Below are 26,015 nucleotides of genomic sequence, written 5' to 3'. Positions count from 1 at the left end.
GTTAATATGCTTTGATACCACAGTGTCAAATTCACTCCTGGTTTAACTGTTGTGGTCAGTACTTACCAAGGGTTGAATTTGGCCCATGGTGATCGAGTCTGGAATAATCCTTAACGGAATCGAGCTGTGCCACCTAATAGCCTGTAATAAATGAGTGCTAAATTAAGTGTGTTCGTTCTCCCATTTGATGGCCTCCAAGAGAGTCAGCTCTTACACTGACTAATTAAACAGAGACTTATATTTCAAAAAAAATTATTTAGGATATGTCATATTTGCATTTTAAGGATGAAATCTTTGCACCATTGAAGTCAGTGGCCAAACTCCCATTCATTTCAATGGGACAAAGATTTCACCCTATGAGTTTTACTTATGATGGCAACTAAAATCCATGTCTCAGCAACAACAGTCTTCTTGAGGGAACTGTGAGTGAGGGAACTCACTCAGGCTACATGTGAATTTCCTATGGACTGCACGAATACAGTTGCTTAACTGACCAGTAAACATTAATGTTCACATACTGATGATCAATCTCCCTTGAGAGCACCCTTATGCTAGATTTCTTCTTGGAAAAAAATCAGAAACTACACTTTTTCCATAATTCAATGAGTGGGTTGACCCCAGAAGTGTTTGTTTTGTTTTTACTCAATCATAGGCGTTTTACCTGAGTACAGATTAAGAAACAGTGAGTAAGGAACTCAGGATTTGGCCCAAGGGTTGGGAGGAGAGAGAGAAAGAGGCCATTTGGAGGTTTCTCTTAGATCTCTGCCCAGACTGCAGGAGATCCCTTTGATTGTATTAAGTCAATGCTCATGGAAATACAGTAGCTTATAAAAACAGAAGATGGCAAGTGAATGTTTCTAAGGCTTCTCCCTACTTGTGTCATAAATAGCAAGTGTCAAGGAACCTTCTCGTAGAGGATACTTATCCATGCTGAATTCAGCTTTAACAGTAAGTGAGCATGAACAAATGTGAATGTGGTGGTCCAAAATACTTAGTCTGAGGGGGAAATTGACTAATTAAGATGGGGCAGTTACCCAAACCACATCTCCCTCGTGGGAAAGCAATATTTCTTAACTCTACACCACTGCTGTTTGAGCTAGTCAGAAATACAACTTGTGGATTTCCGCAGCAGGTTCTGCTAGAGCAGGGCTCATCCAGATCAGCGGAAGGCTCAGTTAACTGTCAAGTACAGTAGTTTTGCCTCCAAACCCTGCAAGGAATCACTATACACATCTAAGTAACCATTCAGAATTTCACAACAAGTCTAGTGCTGCACCACAACAACCTTGATACAGCAAATCACCCCTCTGGTATTTATTTCCTTCTTTGATTATTACAATGGAGTTTTCCTGTAATATACCTCAAATCCCTCAGGACTTTTTCAACTGTTCCATTGAATATAGAGATAATTTCCTTTACCATGAAAATAGAATAAATTTGGTGTTACAGAGTGTATTTTGTATACCATGTACCCTAAATAGCTTTACAAATTGCAGGGTTAGATATTGGCAGGCTAGTGATTCTGTCAACTGATGCAGTAATAGCACAAACAGCCTGGGATACTGCAACCTGTTTAACAGAAAGGGCAAAGGAAGCAGGGGGTAGGAAAATTCTAGCAGCCTCCTAGGGAAGATGGAGAAATTTAGTCCACTTACTGGATCCTATCTTTTGGCTGCTCTTTTTGGGAGGTGCTCAGATATCATGGTGATGGGCACCTTGTAAGGATATAGATGAAGCAAGTTTGTTGAGAATGCTAATTGTTAGTTTTTTGGAAAAGGAATACTGCCTTACATCACATTTCTGGCTGAACAGAAACCACTGCAGATTGCAGAAACCAATTACTGCAGATTATTTTGAATAATACATGAGGATGTGATCCTTAGGGGATAACAAGGAATTTTTCAACTTAGTTAATTTAGAAACATTGTTAGTGTTATTAGTTAAGCATTGCAGTCATCTTTCATGAAATAAGAAATAAGGAAATTGTTTGTTTGTGTCACCATAGTAATTACCTAAAGGCCCCAGTCATGGACCAGAAACCCATTGTGCTATGCATTGCAAACAGAGAACAAAAAGATATCCCCTGCCTCAATGAGCTTACAGTCTCACCTGTCACTCCAACAGTCAACTAATTTTACCACTGTTTACATGACTTAAACTACTACCATTGTACGTTTATGCGGAGAAGCTACTGTGAAGACTACATGAAGACAGGGTGGTATAGATGCTTGAACAAAAGGCTAGGAGCTAGGAACTTATGAATTGCACTACACTCATTGCATGGCGTAGGGCAATTCATGTAACTGCTCTGTGCCTCAGTTTCCCCACCTTTAAAATTGGGGTGCTAATACCTTCCTCCAAAGGGTGTTATAGGGTTTGTTTAGTTAATGTTTGTACAGTGCTTTGGAAATGTACAGCACTAAAAGTGTTATTCATTGTGTTATGATATCACATCCAGAAGGGCCCAAAATAGCTGTACATATGTTACACATGCAGGAATCACTCACCTGCCGCTGAAATGCAGTCATCTTCATGACAGAATAAAGTGACAATTTAAGCAGACATAGAAATACCACACACCAGTTTAGGACTTAAGGTTAAAAACAATTGAAACTTGCTGTAGGAATGTTATTACCAGCTCTAGAACTTGGCCAGGCCACCAGGGTTAACATCCCTACTCTTGCGAAAAGTTCCCTGGGATCTTTAATTACCACAAGTGGTCAAAGCCTCAGTTTTCTTTTTCAACACTCCCTGGAAACATGAGGGTTAATTAGCTCAGTACAAAAACAGAGGGAAAAGCCATTTACTGAATCACCAACACCACTTCCTGCAGCTGGCTGGGTTGTCCTTGGTCTCCTGTCCAAGTATTGACCAAGGTCAATTTTTCCGTCAAACCACTATCCCAAGATGGTAACACTAGAAGACCTCAATCTGTGCCAGTATAAGGAGGGTACAAATGTGCAGTATTAAGTAAAAGGAAAATGTTGTATTACTGGAACAGTGCAAAAGAAAACTAAGGACAAAAATTTGCTTGAAAGAAAAGGTATTTAATTTATGGGTGTTTATCAGTTATAATCCTTGACAGAGTATGAAATAAACTGAGGGAAATGTCACATATTTGAAACCTCTTTTCCAGCTATGCATAGAGCTGGTTGAATGCTACAAAAATAATGTTTCCATACATTGATTTGAATTTTGAAGTCATTGATTCAGTTCCACCATGTTCAGGCCCCTTTTCATTGACTGTGTGAAAGCTTTCATATGGATGGGTTTCAGTTCAACAAATGTTTGGATTCTGGCTGGGTTTTTTGTTTGAATACCTGCATTTGCATACAAAGAAGGGTATCTGTGGACAAACGAGTATTAATAATTTCCACTATTCATCATTTCTTATTCTCCCGTCTAAAATTTTGTTAGGGAGCCTTACTATGTGACTTGGGTGACCAGTTACACATCACAAATAATGAATAGTGATGTCAGCAGTTTGCACACAGCTCATAAGCTGAAAAATTTTCATCCAAACTATTCAGTGAATCTTTACAAATAGACATCGGAATTTCTGTTCCCTAAGATATTCTGACATTTTCGGTTTTTTTTTTTTTTAATTCTTCTGAATTGGAATGAAAAGCTACAATTTCATAACTTCTTATGAAACAAAGAAGCCATAAAATTTCAGTTTGTGACCATCGAATCATTTAGTTTTGATAAGGTAAAAAGCATGTTGTTTCAGTAAGTAAAAACAGTTCAGTTTGACATTGTTTCAGTTCATTTTGTTTATACTTTTGTGTTATATTACCATATTAAATATTGCATGTAATATTAAAAGTAATATTTCCATATAATATAAAAGTCAAAACAAAATTAAATGAAACTTTTTGACACTATCAAAACAAAACAAGAAAGTCATAATGATTAATTTAGACTTTTTTCAGTCAAAAATTTTGTCAAAATTGACACATTCAAGTTGAACAAAATTGCCTTTTGCAATAGAAATCTGTTCCATCTAAAAAAATGTGACCAACTCTACTTACGGATAATAAATTGTTCACAGTAATGAGTTTGCAGCTAATTTGCAAACAGAAATACAGTCTTGATTTGTTAGAAAATTTATTCTCAACAAATACCTCTAGCTGTAGTTTTGAGTAACTCCACCTGTTACTCTGTTTCTGTCATTAGGTTTGCTGAAGCAAAATCTCTCGGAGAAAAAGTAAATGAAGTAAGAAATAAAATAAGTAAGTAGATTTGTTTTAATTTCCTTATCTATCTAAATAATTGTTGGTTTTAACATACATTCATAACACACCAGGGACATGTAACAAGAGTCTGTTTTCTGATTAAAATTAGCCAACCCATTACTAATAAAAGTCCCTTTAAGACTAGTTCCCAGCTGATGACAGGAGATCTGGTCATTTTAAGTACAAACTTTGATTATTAGAAATTTCATAATGTGAAAGCCAAATATATTCTTCATTTGGGGGTTTAGATAATAGCTGTCACTTATCTGAAGTGGAACACAGCCCTGTTGAAAGGTGTTTAGAATTTGCAATCCAGAATCTGATGGGGAAAATATCCAAATACTGTGTGGTTTAGAAAGATTGTAAACTGTGTGGGTCAGGGAGTGCGCTTACCTGTGTGTTTGTAAAGAACATAGCACAGGGGTGGGCAAACTATTTGGCCTGAGGGCCACATCGGGGTTCAAACACTGTATGGAGGCCCAGGTAGGGAAGGCTGTGCATCCCCAGACAGCCTGGCCCCCACCCCCATCCACCTCCTCCTACTTCCCACCCCCTGACTGCCCCCTCAGAACCCCCAACCCATCCACCCACCCCACCCCGCTTCTTGTCCCCTGACCGCCCCCTCCAGGGATCACCTGCTCCTTATCCAACCCACCCCGCTCCCCGCCCACTTACCATGCCGCTCAGAGCACCAGGACAGGCAGCTGCGCCCCCCCGTCCAGAGCCAGCCACACCGACGTGCAGTCTAGAGCACCAGGGCAGGCCTGCACCTCTTGCAGCTGTGCTGCTTGGCAGGAGCTCGCAGCCCCGCAGCCCAGAGCACTGGCAGTGTGGCGAACTGAGGCTGCAGGGTAGGGGGAACAGGAGGGGAGGGGCCAGGGGCTAGCCTCCCCAGCCGGGAGCTCAAGGGCCAGGCAGGACAGTCCCACAGGCCAGATGTGGCCCGCGGGCCGTAGTTTGCCCACCTCTGACCTAGCACAACAGGGCCCCAGTACTGATCGGGCCTTTGTGCACCACCCTTGTACAATTAATAAGTAGGAATGTGAGACTCATATGAGAAGGGTGAGTGGTTAAACAAAAGAACAAAATTAGACAATCTCAGGGTTTCAAGAGAAATCCCTCTGCACCAGGAGGAAAACACCTTTTTGTCTAGCTCTTTTCAGAAGAAACAACACTGTAGGATTCTAATATTCCTGGGGGGCAAATGCTTTCTCTAGTTCTCAGCCCAAACAGCCAGGCTATATTCTGGGAAAATCTTCACTGATCCTGAGAGAAAGAATCCTTTTCTACAGACCGGCAATATAATCACTCAGAGCATTGCCATAGCTTTAAGCTTCAGAGCTTTGGTAGAACTCCCACTTGTAAACTAAGACCACTTTACTTCTGAATGACAGCATCCGCGCTGGGGTTTGGGTGCTTTAAATTCACAACTTTAGTTCATTCAGCTTAAATTTCCTGAGTATTCCCATGTAGCACATGCCCATAGAGTATCTTGCTAGGCAGTATGTACCAGCAAAATGCTGTTTTACAGGCCCAAAATGAGAACCGCACTCTTTGAGTGACTATGTTTAATTTGTTTTAGTGGATCCCAGCAGAATCTAGAGGAAAGTGTTGGCTTTGACTGCAGTATTGTTTGCTTTTCCTTTTCCCAAAACTGTTGACAAAAACACGAACAGAATTGTGATTTTGCCGCTTTTACAAACATTTGTTGTTAAATCATTTTTTAATCAAACCCTGTACTGAGGTAATCAAAATTGCTTTTATTTACTGTTTCAATATTAACACTGAAGAATGTCACCATCACGTGGTGTCCATTATCATGTATAAAGCATAGAAGTGAATGGATCAGTAGCAGAAAATAGCTAGCCCTTCGATCACTGGCTGCCACTATGCACAGATCAGTAGAGCTGTGCTGAACTTGAAGATACATACCTGCAATCCGCAGGTAATTCTGATAATAAACATCCATAAAGATGCCAAAAGGCTCCTTTCAGAAATCAGAACAGAAATCCCTTTTCCCTCTACCTGTTTCCAAGGACACCCTTTAGAATACTTTACTGGTTTGTTTGTTGTTGTTTGTTTTAAATTTCCTGTGACATAGCATGATTTAAACATACAGATTGTGGATTTTTTCATTAAAAAAACCCTTTTCTAAAAGCTTTAATTTTTTCTAAAGCAAGGTCACTGCCATTACTAAAAAGTACAGTCTTGTAAACAAACTTAGTTGCCTAAAGTTTGATTACTGTGAAAATGTTGCTGTTCTAGTGATTAGAGTGGATGACTGGGATGAAGGAGCTGTAGGTTTCTCTTCCTGATTCTACTGCAGTCTCACTGTGATACCTTGGTCAAGACATCTAACTTCTCACCTCAATTTCCCCATCTGTAAAATAGGAATAATAGCCATCTTTGTAGAGTGTTTTGAGATCCTTGAATGAAAGTCCAAGATAGTATTATTATTGTTACTGTTGTTGTTACTGTTTTTATTATTATTATTAGTCTAGAATCTCCTTCCAATTCACTGTAAATGCAGTTTTCTCTAAGATACAACGAACTTTTCCTAATAACTCACTCTGGGCTGAAACTTGGAAATCAAGTCCTCACTTTAGGTGTGTTTTTTGTTGGTTTGGTTTTTTAATAGTATCAATTTGTACTAACTTTAGTTTCAGTTGATCTGGTATTTTTCAAGTGATAGGCAGACAAACTCTCATTTTGTGGTTATAAATGCTTTTCATGTATTGCCTAGGCTTCTAGGAGCCAATCCTATAAAAGGATCTGTGTGAGTGTACACAGCTGAACTCCACGCTGATGGGAGCATCCACCTTCATGGATCGCTTCATAAACTCAGGATCACAGGCTGTAACTTAGGCTACTTTGTTAATAGTTTTAAAATATTAATAGAATGCCGGAGGCTTAAGAGAGAGATTATAGTGCAAAACCACTTTCCCAGAAGGATTTTTTTTTAATAACTACATGCTGGGCATATGAAGTCTAGTACTGTGGTATTATAATGTAGGTTATATTGAGCTATTCCTTCAGCCTATCAGGGCCTTTTCAGATCACCTCTATTAATAAACCTGCCTATTAGCACCTCTCAGACAATTATTAAAACCCTAGGGTCAAGAAAGTTACATTCTGGTTTTTGTAGCTAAATCAGAGCAATTAGGCCACTTTACATAGTTAAGCAGTCTGAAACAATTTTCCAGTTAAGCCTGGCTAATTCATAGTTTGCATATTCAGACAGAACAACATTAATGATGCCACGTAAGGTTACTAACCTGCCAAAATTATACTGAAAAACCTGATAGGGGCAATAATAGTCATCTGGGCCTGCAGCTAGGTCTTTAATTCACTTTTATTGTTGTTTTGGTTTCCTTAAAACATTCCTGGCTGAGCTGATGTGCAAAATGAAGAACAGATCCCATCAATATCAGTTTCTTCTATTTCCAAGTTACACTTAATAATATAAAACTATGCACCACAGAGGTCATTGGGGAAACCTCCTGGTAAGCCACTTGGTGCAATGTAAAACCCATTTCACATGGTTTGATTATATACAGTGATATTGACAGTAGTTGGCTGTAACCTAAATTTGTATCCTGTGTGTCATAACTACCCTCTCATTCTAACTTTCTTTTGGAAGTATTGCAGTATTTTGCAATAGAAGGTATGCAAAATACTGCAACCACTTCCCAAATACATCAGCATTTTGAAAAACACATAAGGCACTTGGAACTGAGCAAAGAAATTCACAATGTGACTTTTGCTGGTAGGCTTTTGTGGTTGCTGTTGTTGATTTCACAAAAAGATAAAGGAAAAACATCCTAGGAGTCAGTGGGAGTTTAACTGCAGAATGACTATAATATCAGTAATAAGATACTGCAGTTAGCATTCCTCTATTTTAATTCCTCTCTGCAGTTGTACCACAGAGAATCAAATCCTGCCGCCCTGATTTATGTTGAATAGTATCTTACTCTGTGAGTAGTTCCACTGATTGCAGGGTGGTACTCAACATGAGGAAAGGAGGCAGAATCTGGACCATCATGAATAATAATAATAATAATTTATAAAACTGTAGGGTATGGTCATATAGTCCAAACCTCTGAGTGCAAGAATCTCTATAAACTTCTAACCTTTTGTTCTTTTACTACTCCATGATCTGCACTGATTTCCAATAAGCTTCCAGGTGGGCTTCAACATGTTGGGTTTTTTAACTCATAAAGCACCAAATGGTTTGGGATCTGGTCACTTGAGAGATTGCCTCTGTGCCTGTAGTATGCTACCACAAATGAGATCAGGAGACGTATTTGAGCTGGAGCTACCTTAATATAAATGAGAAGGAGCTGCTGGCAGGATGCCGTCTGTGAGGGGTCCTTGGCTTTGGAACCTGCTCCCCACTTGGTCTGCCAGAGCCCAGCATTATTAACCTTCTGGGCATGCTGCAAAGGCCATTGATTTTCTCTCCTCTCCAAGGTTGTCGAGGAGAGGCTGATCTAAGGTGGATGTAGTTATGTGCAGTTCCTTGTTTATTCTGATTTTTAACTTATGGATGAGGTGTTCAGGGCATAGGATGAGCACCTATAGTACAGTTTAGGGAGGGAGGGAGGGAGTATCCTCCAGGTCAAGTCTGGAAGCCCTACTAGAAAACCTCAAAGACCAAGATACTATCACAATTCCACTGCACAGGGGATCCTATCCACAGAGAATCCCCACAGCAGGAATTCTCTTTTCCCAGCACACTGAAAAATAGTGCTGCACAACAGTTCTCTCCCACTCTTTTGTGAAAGATTTTCGGGGGCAGGGTGAGAGGGTCTGCAACTGCACAAACTGCTGGTCAGAATCCCCAATCAAGTGGTAGCGAAGAGGCTGGGAGCACTACTTCAGTGGAATTAGAACAGCGAAGAATTTGGCCCTTTCAGGAGACTTTAGAAAATATGCTCTGTACAAGGAAAATTAAGCTGGGTCTATTCTTGCTGAGTTTAGTGATTAAAAGAGCTGCTCACACGCAAGCATGCAATAGGCACATGTACCAGTAGACGCATATAAGATTAGTAAAGATTTCCAGTGCTTCACTATACATGTCTGTTTTACTTGGGATGTTTATACCACTATTTGGTCTAATTTTTCCTGAGGAAAAATTTAGACCAAATGGTATTTGAAAGCCCGAACGGAGGCAGCTGTTCCTTTTAGTCTGTCCAGAAATCAGCTAACGCTATAATTGAAGCTGGGAGAGGAAAGGCAAACTCATGTGGGAGTAATAGCTGTGCAAGCAAACAACAGGCCCTCTAGTAATGAAAAAGGCTAGGTGGGTGGATTATGTGCATGTGATGTTGACTGTGCAACCGTACCCTCAGGAATGTTGTGATGTTTCATTGGTCTGCCTTCTCTGAAACTTCTCTGAAGTTATGGTGAAGCTGATTAATGCATGAGATCGTATGATATCCAAGGCAATCATACTCTTCAGTGAGGCCAAAGTGCTACTATTAGAAAATGAAATTACAGTATAATTAATTTTTATACATAACACATATCATTTTCACAATACATTGTAATACTGCCAATGATAGAGTAAGGCAGTGAGAGTTGTGTGGGGGCAGTAGCACAAGAAGAAGTGTGAAGGGCTAACAATAAGAGGAGGCAAAGAATAAAGTATTGGTCAAGATTGTCCATGCCTTACATTTTACACAGCCTTTTATGTGAGTACAAAGTGGGTGTAAAACACTATCGCCTCAGATCTCTCCACTCACACCAGTGGCAGGGTTTTATACCCACTTTGCACTAGTGAAAATGATGACAGAAGTTGCAAGACAATGGAAAATCAGAACTATTGCTTAGAAAAAGCTTTATTCAACTAATAGTAAGGTTTAGACCCACAAAGAAACAACATTGAAGGTTAAGGCTACTATTCCAGTCAGATTACCCTCGTTCCTGGGTATTGCAATACATAGTCTCATCTGGCAGGAGAACTCCTGCATCCCTTAGCAGATGCAGTACTCTGTCTGAGTTAGGGATGGAGTAATACCGTAATTCTAAAATTTTATGTTGTTGGTTTTAATGGTTTCAAACACTATATTAAGTATATTGTATTTTTATTTTTGGAGCTGCTGTTTCTTAGCCTGAGGTCCATCAGCATATTCATTTTCTCCCTTCTCCCTGCCACTGCACACACACACATATGCACACACATACTCTCACTCAAAGAGAAGATGGTGCTTTATAAGTCAAGGACACCTAAAGAATGAATCCCAGGTGTCCTCATCTGCTATTAATATCCTGTTTGGGGATTGCCAAGACTTCAGTCTCTTTTCATCCACCTGGCACATGAAACATCTGAAGAAAATCATATTTTCTTTAAATCTCTGGTTAGTAATAGTGTCCCTGAAGGGCAGCTTAATCAAGACACAGCAAGTGAATGTGACAAACAAAGAAAGGAAAAGCAAAAAAGAAGTTGAGCGTAATGAAAATAAGCTCAGACAGCTGCGTGATTGCACAGCTCGATGGTGTTTGATGGTACGAAATCATCTCCCCTTTTAAAAAACTTAATAAAATCAGCTATTCCTAATTGCCACATTAACCTAGCCATTATTGTATGGCTGAGTTTTTGTAGATGTCACAAGAGAAGTAAGTCTTTGAAGGGTGATAGAATTGTGGTCTTAAAGTTTTGCTCATGGAAGTTGTGGAAGAAAGCATGGAAACTTGTGGGAGGCTGGCATAGTTATCACAACAGAGGGGGGGGCCTGAAAAACTGTGTTATGATGCATGCTGTGCTTCATGAAGAGAAAATCAGAGTCAAATCCTGGTCCTGTAAGAGTTAATAGGAGTCTAGTCCAAAATGCCTAAAGGTCCTATTCTTATCTTGCTGCATTCGTGCAACTTTCTTGTGGGAGCATCAAGGTAGAGAAGAATAATTTCCTGAATACAGGTTTTAGAGTGGTAGCCCTGTTAGTCAGTATCAGCAAAAACAATGAGGAGTCCTTGTGGCACCTTAGAGACTAACAAATTTATTTGGGCATAAGCTGTCGTGGGCTAGAACCCACTTCATCAGATGCATGGAGTGTAAAATACAGTGGAAAATACCTCACACTTGGTAAGGCAACTGCAATCTTTTCATGTATTTATACCTGCTCCTGTATTTTCCACTCCATGCATCTGATGAAGTGGGTTCTAGCCCATAACAGCTTATGCCCGAATAAATTTGTTAGTCTCTAAGGTGCCACAAGGACTCCTCGTTGTTTTTCCTGAATATATTCACCCTATGTCACCCTGGATGTGTCAAAAAAAATAAAAACCCTACCCAGGTACCAGGATAACTGTCCACTGGAGATGGGAAGAAGGGAAGGGTGCTATACTTATATAACTATATCTCTATAGGTATAGTTATTATACTGGCATAACTGTTGGTATGACTGATAAAATTTTCCTGTGTAGATAAGGCCTTAACTAAGATTAAAACAATCAGATTTCTCAAGACAGAGATTTTGCGAAACACCTCTGAGGCAATGTCTGGAGTTACAGTTGAAGAAATCAATTTTGAGGGTTTTTTAACCTCACTTGCCAGCATAAATTACAGAGTTTGAGAAAGGAGAACTAATTACTTAGTCAACAAAATCCCAAGGAAGATTGTAGGAATGTTATGTTATGTCAATATTATATGGATTTAAATAATTGCGGAAAATCAGGTGTGAGCCAAAAGCATTTTTAACTTCGTAGTGGAAAGGCATATACATTCACAAAGGGTGAAATTCACCCTCTGTTGAGGGACAATACAATGCCTATGGAGCATTGAACTCCTGACATTAAGTGTGACTTAAATGGAGTGTAGTCTTGTGCTGGCTTTCTATACGGGGATGAATTTCACCCAAAGCACCTTACTGCTTTCTAGAAGCTCATTATTAGTATTATTATTTATTGATTGCCTGGTAATGTAAAAGTTCTTAGTCAAAACACTAGCTCACTGGACATAAATTGTTCCAGCCATTTAGGAAGTGAGAATGCAAGCAGGAAAGAATTGTTCAGATTTGGAATGCATATCCAGTCTCTGGCACAGGATTCTGAAATGCATTTTGTTTTATTGAAATAAACATTGAAACTTCATAGCTGCTGATTAGTTGTAATTCACTGTTCTAGTTTCCTTCCAGAAAGTCTCAAGTATTTTTCCAGTGTTATATCTGATGTATATATTCAATGAATTTTATTGGAAGTGACTAGTGCATAACAAAAATTGTAAAATTAGGATTAAAAGGGTACTGGGAAACTCAAAGAGAAAAAAAAAGTTACATTCCAGAGGCAAAACCTAGATCAAATGAGAAGCAAGCAGTTCACAAGTAAATGAATCCAGTATGAAGATTTAATGAACAGATAATTCCACTGAAAATACAACTACACAGTGTTTCCTCCTTCAGGTAGCATAGTATGAATTGTTATCTCTAGCTGAGACTTGTAAATTCCATGGAACAAATCGTGAGATTCTTACTCAAGCAAAACACCTATTGACATTGGCAGGAGTTCTGCTTAATTAAGGATCGAATAAAAACTCTGAAAAGACTTCTGCATTTGGCTCCATGATTACTATTTTAATTGGTAATGAACAGCAAACATTAGGTTTATTAATACAACAAAAAAATTAAAAACTTATTTTGTGAAACATACATATTGCACTGAATTTGCATTCTGATAACTGCAGTCTATCTGCTTGTCTTTCCTGGCTGTAAAAGCTTGGATGGGACTCTGTAGGTCATTCAGACACCTTCACTGCTTTCACGTGATTAGGAGGAGGCAATGCAGATCCCCTGATCTCAGTTCAGTTAAAGCACAGTTTGTCACAAGTATGTTTCTATTCATGGCTGCTTTCCTGCAAAATTCCATTTGCCAGCAGGGCCTGGTTGTTGAACCATATTCAGGCTTTGATCAGGATTTACCCTGAAGAGTTGCCACAGGGATTCTGACAGGTTTCAGAGTGGTAGCCGAGTTAGTCTGTATCAGCAAAACAAAAATGAGGAGTACTTTTGGCACCAGAGAGACTAACAAATTTATTTGGACATAAGCTGTCGTGGGCTAGAACCCACTTCATCGGATGCATGCAGTGGAAAATACACTAGGAAGATATATATACACAGAGATCATGAAAAAATGGGTGTTGCCATACCAACTGTAACAAGACCAATTAATTAAGGTGGGCTATTATCAGCAGGAGAAAAAAACCTTTTGTAGTGATAATCAGGATGGCCCATTTCAAACAGTTGACAAGAAAGTGTGAGTAACAGTGGGGGGAGGGGGCAATTAGCATGGGAAATAGTTTTTACTTTGTGTAATGATCCATCCACTCCCAGTCTTTATTCAAGCCTAATTTAATGGTGTCCAGTTTGCAAATTAATTCCAATTCTGCAGTTTCTCATTGGAGTCTGTTTTTGAAGTTTTTTTCTTGGAGAACTGCAACTTTTAGATCTGAAATTGAGTAACCAGGGAGGTTGAAGTGTTCTCCGACTGGTTTTTGAATGTCATAATTCTTGATATCTGATTTGTGTCCATTTATTCTTTTGCGTAGAGATTGTCCAGTTTGGCCAATGTATATGACAGAGGGGCATTGTTGGCACATGATGGCATATATCACATTGGTGGATGTGCAGGTGAACGAGCCTCTTATGGTCTGGCTGATGTGATTAGGTCCTATGATGGTGTCCCTTGAATAGATATGTGGACAGAGTTGGCAACGCGCTTTGTTGCAAGGATAGGTTCCTGGGTTAGTGTTTTTGTTGTTGCTGGTGAGTATTTGCTTCAGGTTGGGGGCTGTCTGTAAGCAAGGACTGGCCTGTCTCCCAAAATCTGTGAGAGTGAGGGATCGTCCTTCAGGATAGGTTGTAGATCCTTGATGATGCGCTGGAGAGGTTTAAGTTGGGGGCTGAAGGTGCCAGCTAGTGGCATTCTGTTACTTTCTTTGTTGGGCCTGTCCTGTAGTAGGTAACTTCTGGGTATTCTCCTGGCTCTGACAATCTGTTTCTTCACTTCAGCAGGTGGATATTGTAGTTTTAAGAACGCTTGATAGAGATCTTGTAGGTGTTTGTCTCTGTCTGAGGGATTGGAGCAAATGTGATTGTATCTTAGAGCTTGGCTGTAGACAATGGATCGTGTGATGTGGTCTGGATGAAAGCTGGAGGCATGTAGATAAGTATAGCGGTCAGTAGGTTTCCGGTATTGGGTGGGGTGTTTATGTGGCCATCACTTATTAGCACTGTAGTGTCCAGGAAGTGGATCTCTTGTGTGGAGTGGTCCAGGCTGAGGTTGATGGTGGGATGGAAATTGTTGAAATCCTGGTGGAATTCCTCAAGGGCTTCTTTTCCATGGGTCCAGATGATGAAGATGTCATCAATGTAGCGTAAGTAGAGTAGGGGTGTTAGGGGACGAGAGCTGAGGAAGCGTTGTTCTAAGTCAGCCATAAAAATGTTGGCACACTGTGGGGCCATGCGGGTACCCATAGCAGTGCCGCTGACTTGAATGCCCCTCTGCCCACAATCTCTATGCAAAAGAATAAATGGACACAAATCAGACATCAAGAATTATAACATTCAAAAACCAGTTGGAGAACACTTCAACCTCCCTGGTCACTCAATTTCAGCTAAACTAAAAGTTCAACTAAAAGTTGTAATTCTCCAAGAAAAAAACTTCAAAAACAGACTCCAATGAGAAACTGCAGAATTGGAATTAATTTGCAAATTGGACACCATTAAATTAGGCTTGAATAAAGACTGGGAGCGGATGGGTCATTACACAAAGAAAAACTATTTCCCCATGCTAATTTTCCCCCTTACTGTTACTCACACCTTCTTGTCAACTGTTTGAAATGGGCCATCCTGATTATCACTACAAAAGGTTTTTTTTCTCCTGCTGATAATAGCCCACCTTAATTAACTGGTCTCATTACAGTTGGTATGGCAACACCCATTTTTTCATGTTCTCTGTGTATATATATCTTCCTACTGTATTTTCCACTGCATGCATCCGAGGAAGAGGGTTTTAGCCCACGAAAGCTTATGCCCAAATAAATTTGTTAGTCTCTAAGGTGCCACAAGTACTCGTTTTTTTTTTCCACAGGGATTCTGTGATCTTCAATTTGAATCTTACCTCTTTGAAATCATAAAAGTAAACAAAGGCCCAATCCTTCAAATACATTAACACACATGCTTAATTTTACAAACATGAGTAGTCCCATTGATTTGAATGGGACTACTAACGTATATAAAGTTAAACGTGTGTGTTTGCAGGGTTGGGGCCTTCAGTCTCTCTTTGTTGAACTGTGCCCGCTGCTTGCTGGCAATAGGGTGCAACAGCATTGTTTCCTTTTGCCACCATGCAGATAAATAATTTGATCACATTTTTGGTGGTGTTACTGCATTTCTCCCCTCTCTCTTCTCCCATCCCAAAACAAGCAAAGGGGAAATTCAGTCAGCAAAGTAACACACTTAATGTTTCTTAAGGCAGCACGAGAATCCTGTCTTTGTTTGTCAATGAGGTGCTAGCACAATTGCATGAGAGTACAGTAAATTCCTCATCCCTACTCTCATTTTCCTCTCTCCTTTTCCTCATTCTTTTTGTTCGTATGTTTGTTCCTTATGGGGACCACAGTCCTCCATTTCTCTATAGAATACTTAAGCTATGGACGGTGGTATAATAATCCATAAACACTGGGAAAAATGGACTACTTCTGAGGTGGGGGAGGGTTCATTATTTATTTCATTGACTTTATAGTACCGATCATGTGCATCTGTCATTCTGTACAATTTTAAATGATGGTTAAGTTAAACTATTCCAAAGGGGCCCAGCAGTCAGTCACTAAGGATAGTTTAGTCTCCATGCTCATTTAATTATTGGCTTTTCCGCTGAGACTGTTAAGAAGAGTGGCAATTGGAGCCAATTGTGACAGTATTTTTTATTATGTGAACATCTGTCTACAAGCAACTGGACTCAACCCACCAAATTAATTTCACATAGACTACCAGATAGCTTTCCGATAGTAATCTCTTTCACTTACAGTCATCCTGACTGGTACTTAAACTGATGGTCTGGAGGGCAAAGGCTCCCAAGCTACCCAAAACACTGAGGACCTCATCCAACTCCCACTGAAGTTAATTTCAGTGGAAATTTGACTGGGACCAGTGGTTCTCAACCTATTTACTATTATGTGGGTAGCATCCAGTACTACCTGTATGGTCCTGAGGATGTCACATGGCTGCAGCTCTGTACTGATTGGGGCACAAGCAGCCTGCAGGCCACAGGTTGAGAACCACTGGACTGGGACCTTAGATACTCTGGTGATAAATATCATAAATAAGGCCAGATCCCCTCTTCCTTTTTTTCTTTCATTTATTTAATATGAAATATTTCCATCCTTGGTCTTTAAAAACTGATCAGAAAAGACTGATCATTAAAAGGTCACCTCGATCAGCTTTCTAGTGTGAGATTAAATTTGCATTTCTAGAATAAAACAACTATGTTAGTATTTTGATCAGCAGATTCTCTTGGCCCTTTATCTAACGCAGTGGTTCCCAAACTTGTTCCGCCGCTTGTGCAGGTAAAGCCCCTGCCGGGACAACCCGGTTTGTTTACCTGCCGCGTCTGCAGGTTTGGCCGATCGCAGCTCCCACTGGCCATGGTTCACTGCTCCAGGTCAATGGGGGCTGCTGGAAGTGGCGGCCAGTGCGTTCCTCAGCCCGGGCCGCTTCCAGCAGCTCCCATTTGCCTGGAGCAGTGAACCGCGGCCAGTGGGAGCTGCGATCAGCCGAACCTGCGGACACAGCAGGTAAACAAACTGGCCCGGCCTGCCAGGGGATTTCCCTGCACAAGTGGTGGAACAAGTTTGGGATCCACTGCTCTAATGCCATATATACTCTTGCACTAATACTGTTAGCCAGAGCTATAATGAAAGAAAGGAAGGTTAGGACTCTAGACTGGGACTCTAGGTTCAACTCCTAGCTCAGTCACAGACGTGATACATGGTTTTGGGCAAGTCCCTTGATCTCTCTGTGCCTCAGTTTCCATCCATAAAATGAGAATAATAATCCTTCCTTTCTTCTACACTTTGTCTGCCTTGTCTATTTAGATGGTAATCTCCTCAAGGAAATGGTTGTCTCTTCCTTTGTGTTTGTACAGCATCTAGCACAGTAAGGCTTTCATTCCGACTGGTGGGCTCTAGTAATATAGAAAAATAATAACAGCACCATGGTTTCACTGTGCAGCAAAGGCAGGAGTGAACAGTGTAATAAACTTTCTTACAAAATTATGCCATACAGTAGGGCAATCTGAACATGGTTCTAGTTAGCAAACTTCCAGCACTACTATAAATGGCCTTCATAATCAGGCAGAGTCAAAACACCAGAAGGTAAAAACTGTCCTTTTATGGACTGGGGGTTAAAACTATTAATTTCTAATTTATATATAGGAGGGGCCATTGGGTCAGTGAACTTATTGATAAGAAAGATACAGGACAGAGAGTTCAGTGGTAAAGGTGGAAGACTGAAGTTTCTGAGCTGTAAGATCAGTATTTTCCAGAGACTTTCTAATACTCCAGATTCAGCAGAGTTGGTGCTTGCTAATGGTAAGGTAGGTTTTCCCGCATGGCGGTGGTCTCTTCTCTAGCATGCAAGCAAATTTTCAGCCATAGGAAGACATGCCATGTTTTTATTAGGAGTTGTTCAGCAGTGTTCTATGTAGAGGCAGTGGTCCTTGGAGAAGGAGCTTTGTGAGCATCAGGGGAGTTTGCTGTCTGCTTTCGTCTAGAATCAATCTGTGATATGGAATGGCTCTCTGGGAGCCTGGCATTAGTGTAGAACTGAGATTCTTGAAAGAAGAGATTGCCTGCATGCTCTTTGACCAGCTCTTGTTGAGGACTGGTGTGTACGCATAAATAAAGCAAGTTACACTTGGCGTATACCCAGACTGTGCATCACTGATGTCTCCTCCACTGGGGAAGCTAATCTGCAAGGTCCCGGATGTCTGCTACTGCTTGGCAGAGGGGTGACACTGGTGTCAGAACAGAATACTAATGTCAGAAGAAGGGATAATGATAGCATATGTTACCATACATAATCTGAGATAAGCAATGTGCTGTTTGCTCTTCTGGACTATCACTTTTGACTAACATAGTCAAGCATATTATCCCTGAGAAATCTGCTACTATCTGAGAAAAACAAAAGAGACCAATAGGCTACGAAGGCAAATAGTCCCAGATGTAATTTCTCACCTGGGAGTTTATTGAACATGGCCTGGTGCCTGGAAGTCCCAGTCTGTTTCTGATCCCTAGGCTAGTTTCAAAGTCATTTTGTAATAAACCAGACATGTTTATGTGTCCATCAAAAGTAGCAGTAGTCAGTTAGAGTTGAAGTCATTCATGATGGCAGACAATCTTCAGATTTTTTTCTCATTACTTCCTTGGCCTGGTAGTTTCAACATAATGTTGGAAAATATATAGTTCAATGTGTATTTGTTTTGTATAACATTCTAAGTGCCATGCCCTTGTGATTGCAGTTTTGAAGTCTAACTCTAAAATGTTACATCTTGATATTTGAAATGATAGGATTAAAAGCAAAGGAACTTGGGCTGACATAGTTACAGCTCTATGTGGTGTGAAAAATACATATCCCTGAGCACTGTAGCTATGCCCAATTTAACCCCCAGGGTAGCTAGGGGGTTAACATGAAGAATGCTTTCTCCTACCTAGCTTCAGTTGCTTAGGGAGTTGGAGTTCCTACGGTTACAGAAAAAACCCTTCTTTTGTTGAAGTCTGCATTCCTGTTACGGGGTTATAGCGGCAAAGCTACCGTACCATAGCTGTGCCCCTATAGTCTTCGTCATGTAAACAAGCCCTGAATTTCTGCAAAGAGACAAAAGAGACCAATAGGCTACGGAGGCAAATAGTCCCAGATGTAATTTCTCACCTGGGAGTTTATTCAACATGGCCTGGTGCCTAGAAGTCCCAGTGTGCAGAATTGTCTTTAATCAACCAACGCTTTTGGATTTGGGAGAGTTGTTTGTTTGTTTTTTAGTTATATTTATCTCACTATGTGGGAATTTATGCCTAGAATTCCATGTAAAGGACATTACAAAGTAGCTCAGAAGCAGTATTACATGTGGGAACAGTGCTGGAGTTGTGAGGTTACACTCAATTAGCATCTTAATTCTTAGCAACCAGAGGGGCTATTATAATGAAATACTGTTGCTATCCTCAGATAAATGGCTGTATTTAGAAAACTAATAGTAAGCAGAACAACAAGAAAATAGGGAAAACAGACAAGAAAATAGACTCTGTCAGTGTGTAAAGTACTGCTCCACCCTTCTCAAACCAGGAGCAAACTTCAACATCTGTTCTTGCTTTTAATTACCATACACATTGTGGGCCAGATTCTTGGCTCTGCTCTACCCCATTGTGCCACTCAGGTGATGCAAAGGGAAGCAGACTGACCTCAAGCCCCAAGCCTGGGGATTCCCCCAGTACAGGTATCTCCCCAACAGACATAGTCTCCTTCCATGCTTCCTACCTTGCATGGTTGCAGGGGGCATGTTTTGAGGGGATGTCAGAGCAAATAGGAGAAGTCTGGGTGCAGTGTGCTCCATCAGTCCCCAGCTGGCATATGGAGTCCATTATCCTAGCCCGCACCCAGAGCTGGGGCTGGTTACAGAATCAGTGAACCATAACAGGCTTTCTGACAGCCCTTTCCCCCTTTCTGCTGCTCCTAATGGAAGCTGGATGCAGCAGCAAATCTGTCCTGGTATGGAATGTCTTAAGAGCAGCGTCAGGAAAGTCTAGAAGATTTGGGCCTGCTTTGGCCAGTGCAAGTCCTCCAGATTTCAGTAGGAAATGTTCCTTCCTGTACTGAGGCAGAATGTGGTCTGTTAGTTGATTATAGCTTACAGTAAAGTAATTTTAAAATACAAACTTTTACAACTTCTTTCTGACATTTATACAAATGGCGACTCATGTTGGGGACAGTGTGCATGCTGTATGCATTCTTTTAATTAGAAGAAATTATTTGTCAGGTAAATTATTCAGCAAAAAATAGCAAAATGAATTAAATAATGTATCCGACTTGCTCTGCTGTACTTTAAACAGAGGGCCCTTATTAACTTAATACTGCATTGAATTGAATATCCAATCCCAGCCTAAGATTTTTAGTGTTTGTTTCAGATTTGAGTTAGAATGTCATTTCGAGGTTGAGCTACAATCTAATCATAAAAAGAAGCATCTTTGCTTCCTTTTTATTACAAATGATTATCCAGTCTTTACAAACAAAAATGTTTTTTTGGGAAAAAAATAGGCTCAGTAGAAACAACAATGAACAAATTTTTCTTTTAGTTATACTAGTGTAAACCAAGGTAATTGTACCAACATCAATGGATTAACAATGAACTTGGACCAAGACCTTTTAGTAATGGAAAATTTTCTGTTCCTAGGCTAGCTGCAGAATAAAAGACAGAAAAAGTGAAGACAAGGTGGATAAGGTAATATCTTTTATTGGATCAACTTCTGTTGGTGAAAGAGACAAGCTCTTCTTCGGGGTTGAGCTCTATGTAGCTTGAAAGCTTGTCTCTTTCATCAACAGAAGTTGGTCCTGTAAAAGATATTATCTCGCTCACCTTTTCTCTCTAATATCCTGGGACCAACATGACTACAACGCTGCAAATGGAAAAAGTGAAGTCCTTGGTGCATTTTATCACTGTGTTTTGCTGCTTTATTAGGTTAATAATCAAATTCTTGTGTGTTCACAAGCTTAAAAAAAAGCTTAAAAAAGAAGGTTTGACAGGGTAAGGAAACTTTCTGTGCTTGTTTCATTTAAATTAAGATGGTTAAAAGCAGCATTTTTCTTCTGCCTTGGTAAAGTTTCAAAGCTGTATTAAGTCAATGTTCAGTTGTAAACTTTTGAAAGAACCATAACGTTTTGTTCAGTGTTACAAACATTTCAAAGTTACGAACAACCTCCATTCCCGAGGTGTTCATAACTCTGAGGTTCTACAGTAAATGGGAAAAGTGCAGGAATCAAAAAGCATGCCACCCTCGGTCCTTTAATCCTACTTGGCATTGGCTCCCAAATATACTGGGGGCATGTTGGGGGATTCAGGGTCATGTGCCCCCCCTATAATTTTAAATCAAGTTGGTTGAAAGTGAAGTGTATTGCAATAAGGGCCTAGAACTTTTTAGTAATTTTCTACTGGGCAGCTACTGGCCAGACAGGACAGCACAAGATGAAACTAGACTGCAAGTAAGTACACAGATAAAATAATGGCACAAAGCCCTAAATGCAGTGTTTTAACAAAAACTTGCCTTTCTGTCTGGTTTGATTTTGGATGTGGTTACAGTCAACTCAGAATATGAATTGATATCAATATAAGATGACCAGAAATTTGCTCAGAAAAAGAAAATACCTTTATATTTACCTGTCTATGAATTGCTGACCTATTCATGTGTGTATGGTGCTTTTTCAGTTATGACCATTTGAAAAAGTGAGAAGCACAAACCACTACCAGTTCCTCTTAATTTATTTCCTTTACTGTACCTCCTTACATTAATTCCTAAGAATTAGTGAACACACAAACTGCATTTGGTCATGTCTAGAAGCATCCATGCGCATTAAAGACTAGCCTGCAGTATCAGCATTAAGATGGGATTGGTTTATAGGGTATCCATATGGCATTGGTTTGCAACTACAGTAATGGGCCAGCTCTTTATTTAATTCATGGACAAATAGATGCGATAAACAACTGAGTGACAACTTCCAGATGTGCATCAGTTCCCTGCATACCTTCCAACATATGGAGGAAGATAGGTATGCTTACAGTTCGAGCATGCAAAGTAAGTTAGGGCTTTGCAGTGGCAGGGTGAGACCCCAATCTATGTTAAGACAGCAAGTGAAGTCCAAGGGCATGCTCCCACAAGACACTTCTAAAACAATAACCTCAAAATATGCATTTTCTTGCATTCTAGAAAACACACTTTCAAATTTGGACACCAAAAAATGTGTATATTTGTTAACATCTCTAAGCTGGAGTGGGAGTTCAGAGGGCACTGGGAAACGGTAAGGCACCTGAAAATCTCTGTGATTAGTATGCTCAGTGCCTCATTTATTCTGTAACTCTGCAGCCATGGAATTTGCTGTGGAATTCATCATTTGTAATAGGATTGCGCTTCAAAATCTGAGTGTTCATTTACGTCCTGTCTAGGCTAGGAAAACAGGTCATATTTTAGAATGTGTTGGTTAAAGCATGTTAACTAACACATTTTTAAAGACTAGTATGGGCAGGGTTTAACACCTTTAAAAATGTGTTAGTTGGTCGTGGTCAATCCTATGGAGGCGCCTCCAAGGGACTTCTTTAAGTTGTACCTAGTTACCCACAACCCCAAGGGGCTGTTCTGAGAGTTGGGGATTACCGGAGTATGGGGTGCTCTGGCCAAGCAGAAGTGGTGTTGCAGCACTACACCAACTCTATACCGTCAGGAGAATTCTCGCTACAGAGGGACTCCTCTTAGAAATGGTTATTCCATTTTGTGCCCCTTTGCCACCATGATAGCAGTGCAAATGGAATATATGGGGTCAAGGATCTGAACCAGAAAATCTGAGTTATAGAAAGGCAAAATGACTTCCCTGATCCACATTATGGGCTGTTGAGTTAGAGTTTAGTCTATGACCTAAAGACCTTGGTTTTCATTCTGAGTTTGACACTTATTTACTGTGAGATGTAACTGAGGCCAGATTTAAAAGAAAAACCAAAAAACATTACAGCAAACTGTGTCAGCTCTTTTGCAAATCTGACCAGAAGTGTCACACTGAGAATTACTGAATGCTGAGCAGTTTTCAAAATCTGCCCCATGTATAAGGATCTAATGAGAGCTGGGACGTTTTGGAAATCTGGCCCCAGCTGCTGTTCTTGTATAATGCAATACTACTACTGACATGTCATGAAATACTGTAAGAATAATAAAAATGAATATAACAATGAGAAAAGCATAAAACAAAATGAAATTCTGCAACAACATTTTGACATTCCAACACAAAATTTTAAAATTACAAAGCAAAACTTTTCCAAAACTAAAACTTTTGGAAATTCCATTGCATAGGTCAAAGCTTGATTTGTTTGTGGTATTTTGGAACACAGCTCCCTTTATATTTCTGGAAGGATCTGAAGGAACATTATTAAAGACAAAAAATGTTACAGTAGATTTTCACCTTGCGTAAATATTACCCTCCATTAGAAGGGAAATTCCTAAAGAGGTTCCAGATCCTAGCTATAGAAGGTGGCAAGAGGAGTACATAGTACTGTAATTCAGCTGAGATTGTACAAGTTTGGTATTGTATTTAAACTACTACACATCCACGCTGAAAACATTCCCATTTAATAGCACCTTCCTTGGTGAGGGGCTCTCTGACTTACTCATGCAAGCATTTAATAACAGGCTTGCTCAAAATGGAAGCTGAAAGAAAACCTGGCGGAGTACTTTGTTTTCACACTAGTTGCTAGTTAATTACATGTAACTTGAGAAGAGATCTATACCCCTTAAATCACTGAATATGATGTTTAATTAGCAGTATTCTCATGCAAGAAGCTTTTCCCCTGCTTCAGATTATTATTCTTCATTTGGCTTTTCTTTTTCTGTTTGTCTTCTCCATTCCCCTCCATGCCTTTTGACTCCTGTCACAAGGCTGGAGTTTTCTGTTACTGTTCCATCCCTTTTCCATACCTCAGGATGGTACATATGTCCAAAAACAGAGGCCAAAACCAACAGATTTATCTCAGCCCTAATGACAGCGAGCTGCATGCTGAGTGAATTCTTAAATTCCCCAAAACTACTTTTTTGCCAAAACATGTGGAGTTGCAGCATTCAATATTTTATTGGGACTGTTATCTCCAAATGAAGAATGACTCCACTGGAAAAAATGATTTGGTATCCGCTGCAGGGCTATTTTTAGTTGCTTGTTTGGTGAGACTTCAGAAAACATAATTAGCCATATGGAGAGAGATGCGCGCCAAGTCTTAAATTCAATTTTTGCAAACCACATTTAAAAGCTACCTTGTCTGCAAGTTTACATTATTGGGATCAGGAGACATGTTTCTGTGTGAGCATGTGATTCTTCATTGTTCTTCGGGTAAATATTTTTGTTTGTGACGATTATAGAACTGGCAGTACTAGAGGCTGAAATCTTCTGTTTATTTATAGGGAAAGGTTTGTACAAGCAACAGTACTGGACTTGTCCCCTAATTCTGTCACTAATGAACTTTCAGACTTGCCTTAGGATAACCTGTGTTCTAGGGCAGTTATAAGTAGAAGTGGTCAGAATTTTTTTTCACTGAAAATTTAAATGAAAACCAAAGAGAGATCATTTTCATCAAAACTTTTCCACACAAAATTACAACTTTATATCGAAAACCAAGAATTTTCACTTGAAACCCAAAAGTTTCTTTTGGGAAAATCAAAACAAAATATCTAGTTTTTGCTCAGATTGATCAGACTGAAATATTTCAGTTTGTCAAACCAAATCAAAATGCTTCATTTCAGATCAGATCAACATTAAACCATGTCTGCCTGTGCCATCGCAGTGCCTCATGGGAACTGAACTTCGGGTGCCTAATGCCACCATTTTCCCCTATAGGCGAGGCTCCCTGCCAGACTCTCGTCTCCCATGATACACTACAATCTCCCCTCAAAGTTTTCTGCTGCTTGGAGATAAGTTAAACTTTTGCTATTTGAGAAGTCACATGCTGTTTTGGGTCCCTGGAACCAAATGAATTCCACTCTTCCTCTTGCTGTCAATGAGCCATGAAAGAGAATGAAAACTCCTGTGTCTGCTAGGAGAATGAAGAGGATGCTATCACTATTATTAGAGAAATGAAGAACAGATCAGACCATTAGGGGACCTGCCCTAATTAAGTGTCCTTTTCCACCATCTTGATGGGAAGGAGAGAGCAAAGTAAGTGTTACCACAACTATGTCTGGAACTGTTTGAACCCTTTGAAAATAATTTGAAAATATTCATAAAGATTTGAGTGTCTAAAAATCAAATACACCACCATTCTCAGGCCCTGACTTTTGAAAAGGATTGAGTTTGAACAAACCAGCCTTTCTTATGCTCAAGTGCTGTAAATCCATAGGCCAGGTTTAGTTTTAGATGATTTTGTGGGTTTGATGAAACTTGCTGACTATTGGCCATACTGGAAAATACCCTGTGACTTACCCTGTGTGATTTTCCTGGCAGATATGGTTCAGACTCTACATTCAACAATAAATGGCAGCCTGTGAACATACACTGATATCCAGATAGAGTAGGAAAGCTCACCCAAAGCCTTGGTGGATGATTCACCAACACAAAACCTGTTTTAACAAATCAACCTGGTTCGCAATGACAGGTCATTTTCAAACCCAGGTTGATTTTGAACTCTCTTGCAGCTAGAGTTGAACATTTAGCACAGCCCTAAGCTCAGGCTGAATGAGAGGGAAACAAATGAAGTTGTGGCAACCCAGTTTCAAACAGCCTGCCACCAGGCATGATCTCTGCAGCCTCTGTGCAACCGTTCAGGGTGTGTGGCGAAAGGTGGCACCAGCTTGTCCAGTACAGAATCAGGATGGCAGAGTCTGCAAGGTCAGTTGTATCAATTAGAAGGTCATTTGAAGATGCTCCTCAATTGTCCACTGCCTCTTGCCCCTCTTCTGCTTGAAGTGGAGCAGGAAGTTCAGATAGAGCCACCTTCCTACAACCAACAAGAAATCTGGATTGCAGGCCCTAAACTAAAGTCTGGGAAGGCACC

At 40.1% G+C, this 26,015-nt stretch overlaps 1 protein-coding gene across 1 annotated transcript in view; it reads left to right on the top strand.

Annotated features, from left to right (window-relative positions):
- KIF6 (kinesin family member 6) overlaps positions 1 to 26,015 on the top strand; it is a 294,225-nt gene that overhangs the window by 211,972 nt on the left and 56,238 nt on the right. The window contains exon 15 of the mRNA XM_084623973.1: positions 4,177 to 4,232. Coding sequence (XP_084480099.1) covers positions 4,177 to 4,232 — 56 coding nt within the window. The remainder of the gene's footprint in view (positions 1 to 4,176; positions 4,233 to 26,015) is intronic.

Source organism: Lepidochelys olivacea, assembly GCF_965140295.1.
Source record: "Lepidochelys olivacea isolate rLepOli2 genome assembly, chromosome: 3".
Taxonomy (NCBI): Eukaryota; Metazoa; Chordata; order Testudines; family Cheloniidae; genus Lepidochelys; species Lepidochelys olivacea.
This window is presented reverse-complemented; position numbering and strand designations above follow the sequence as displayed.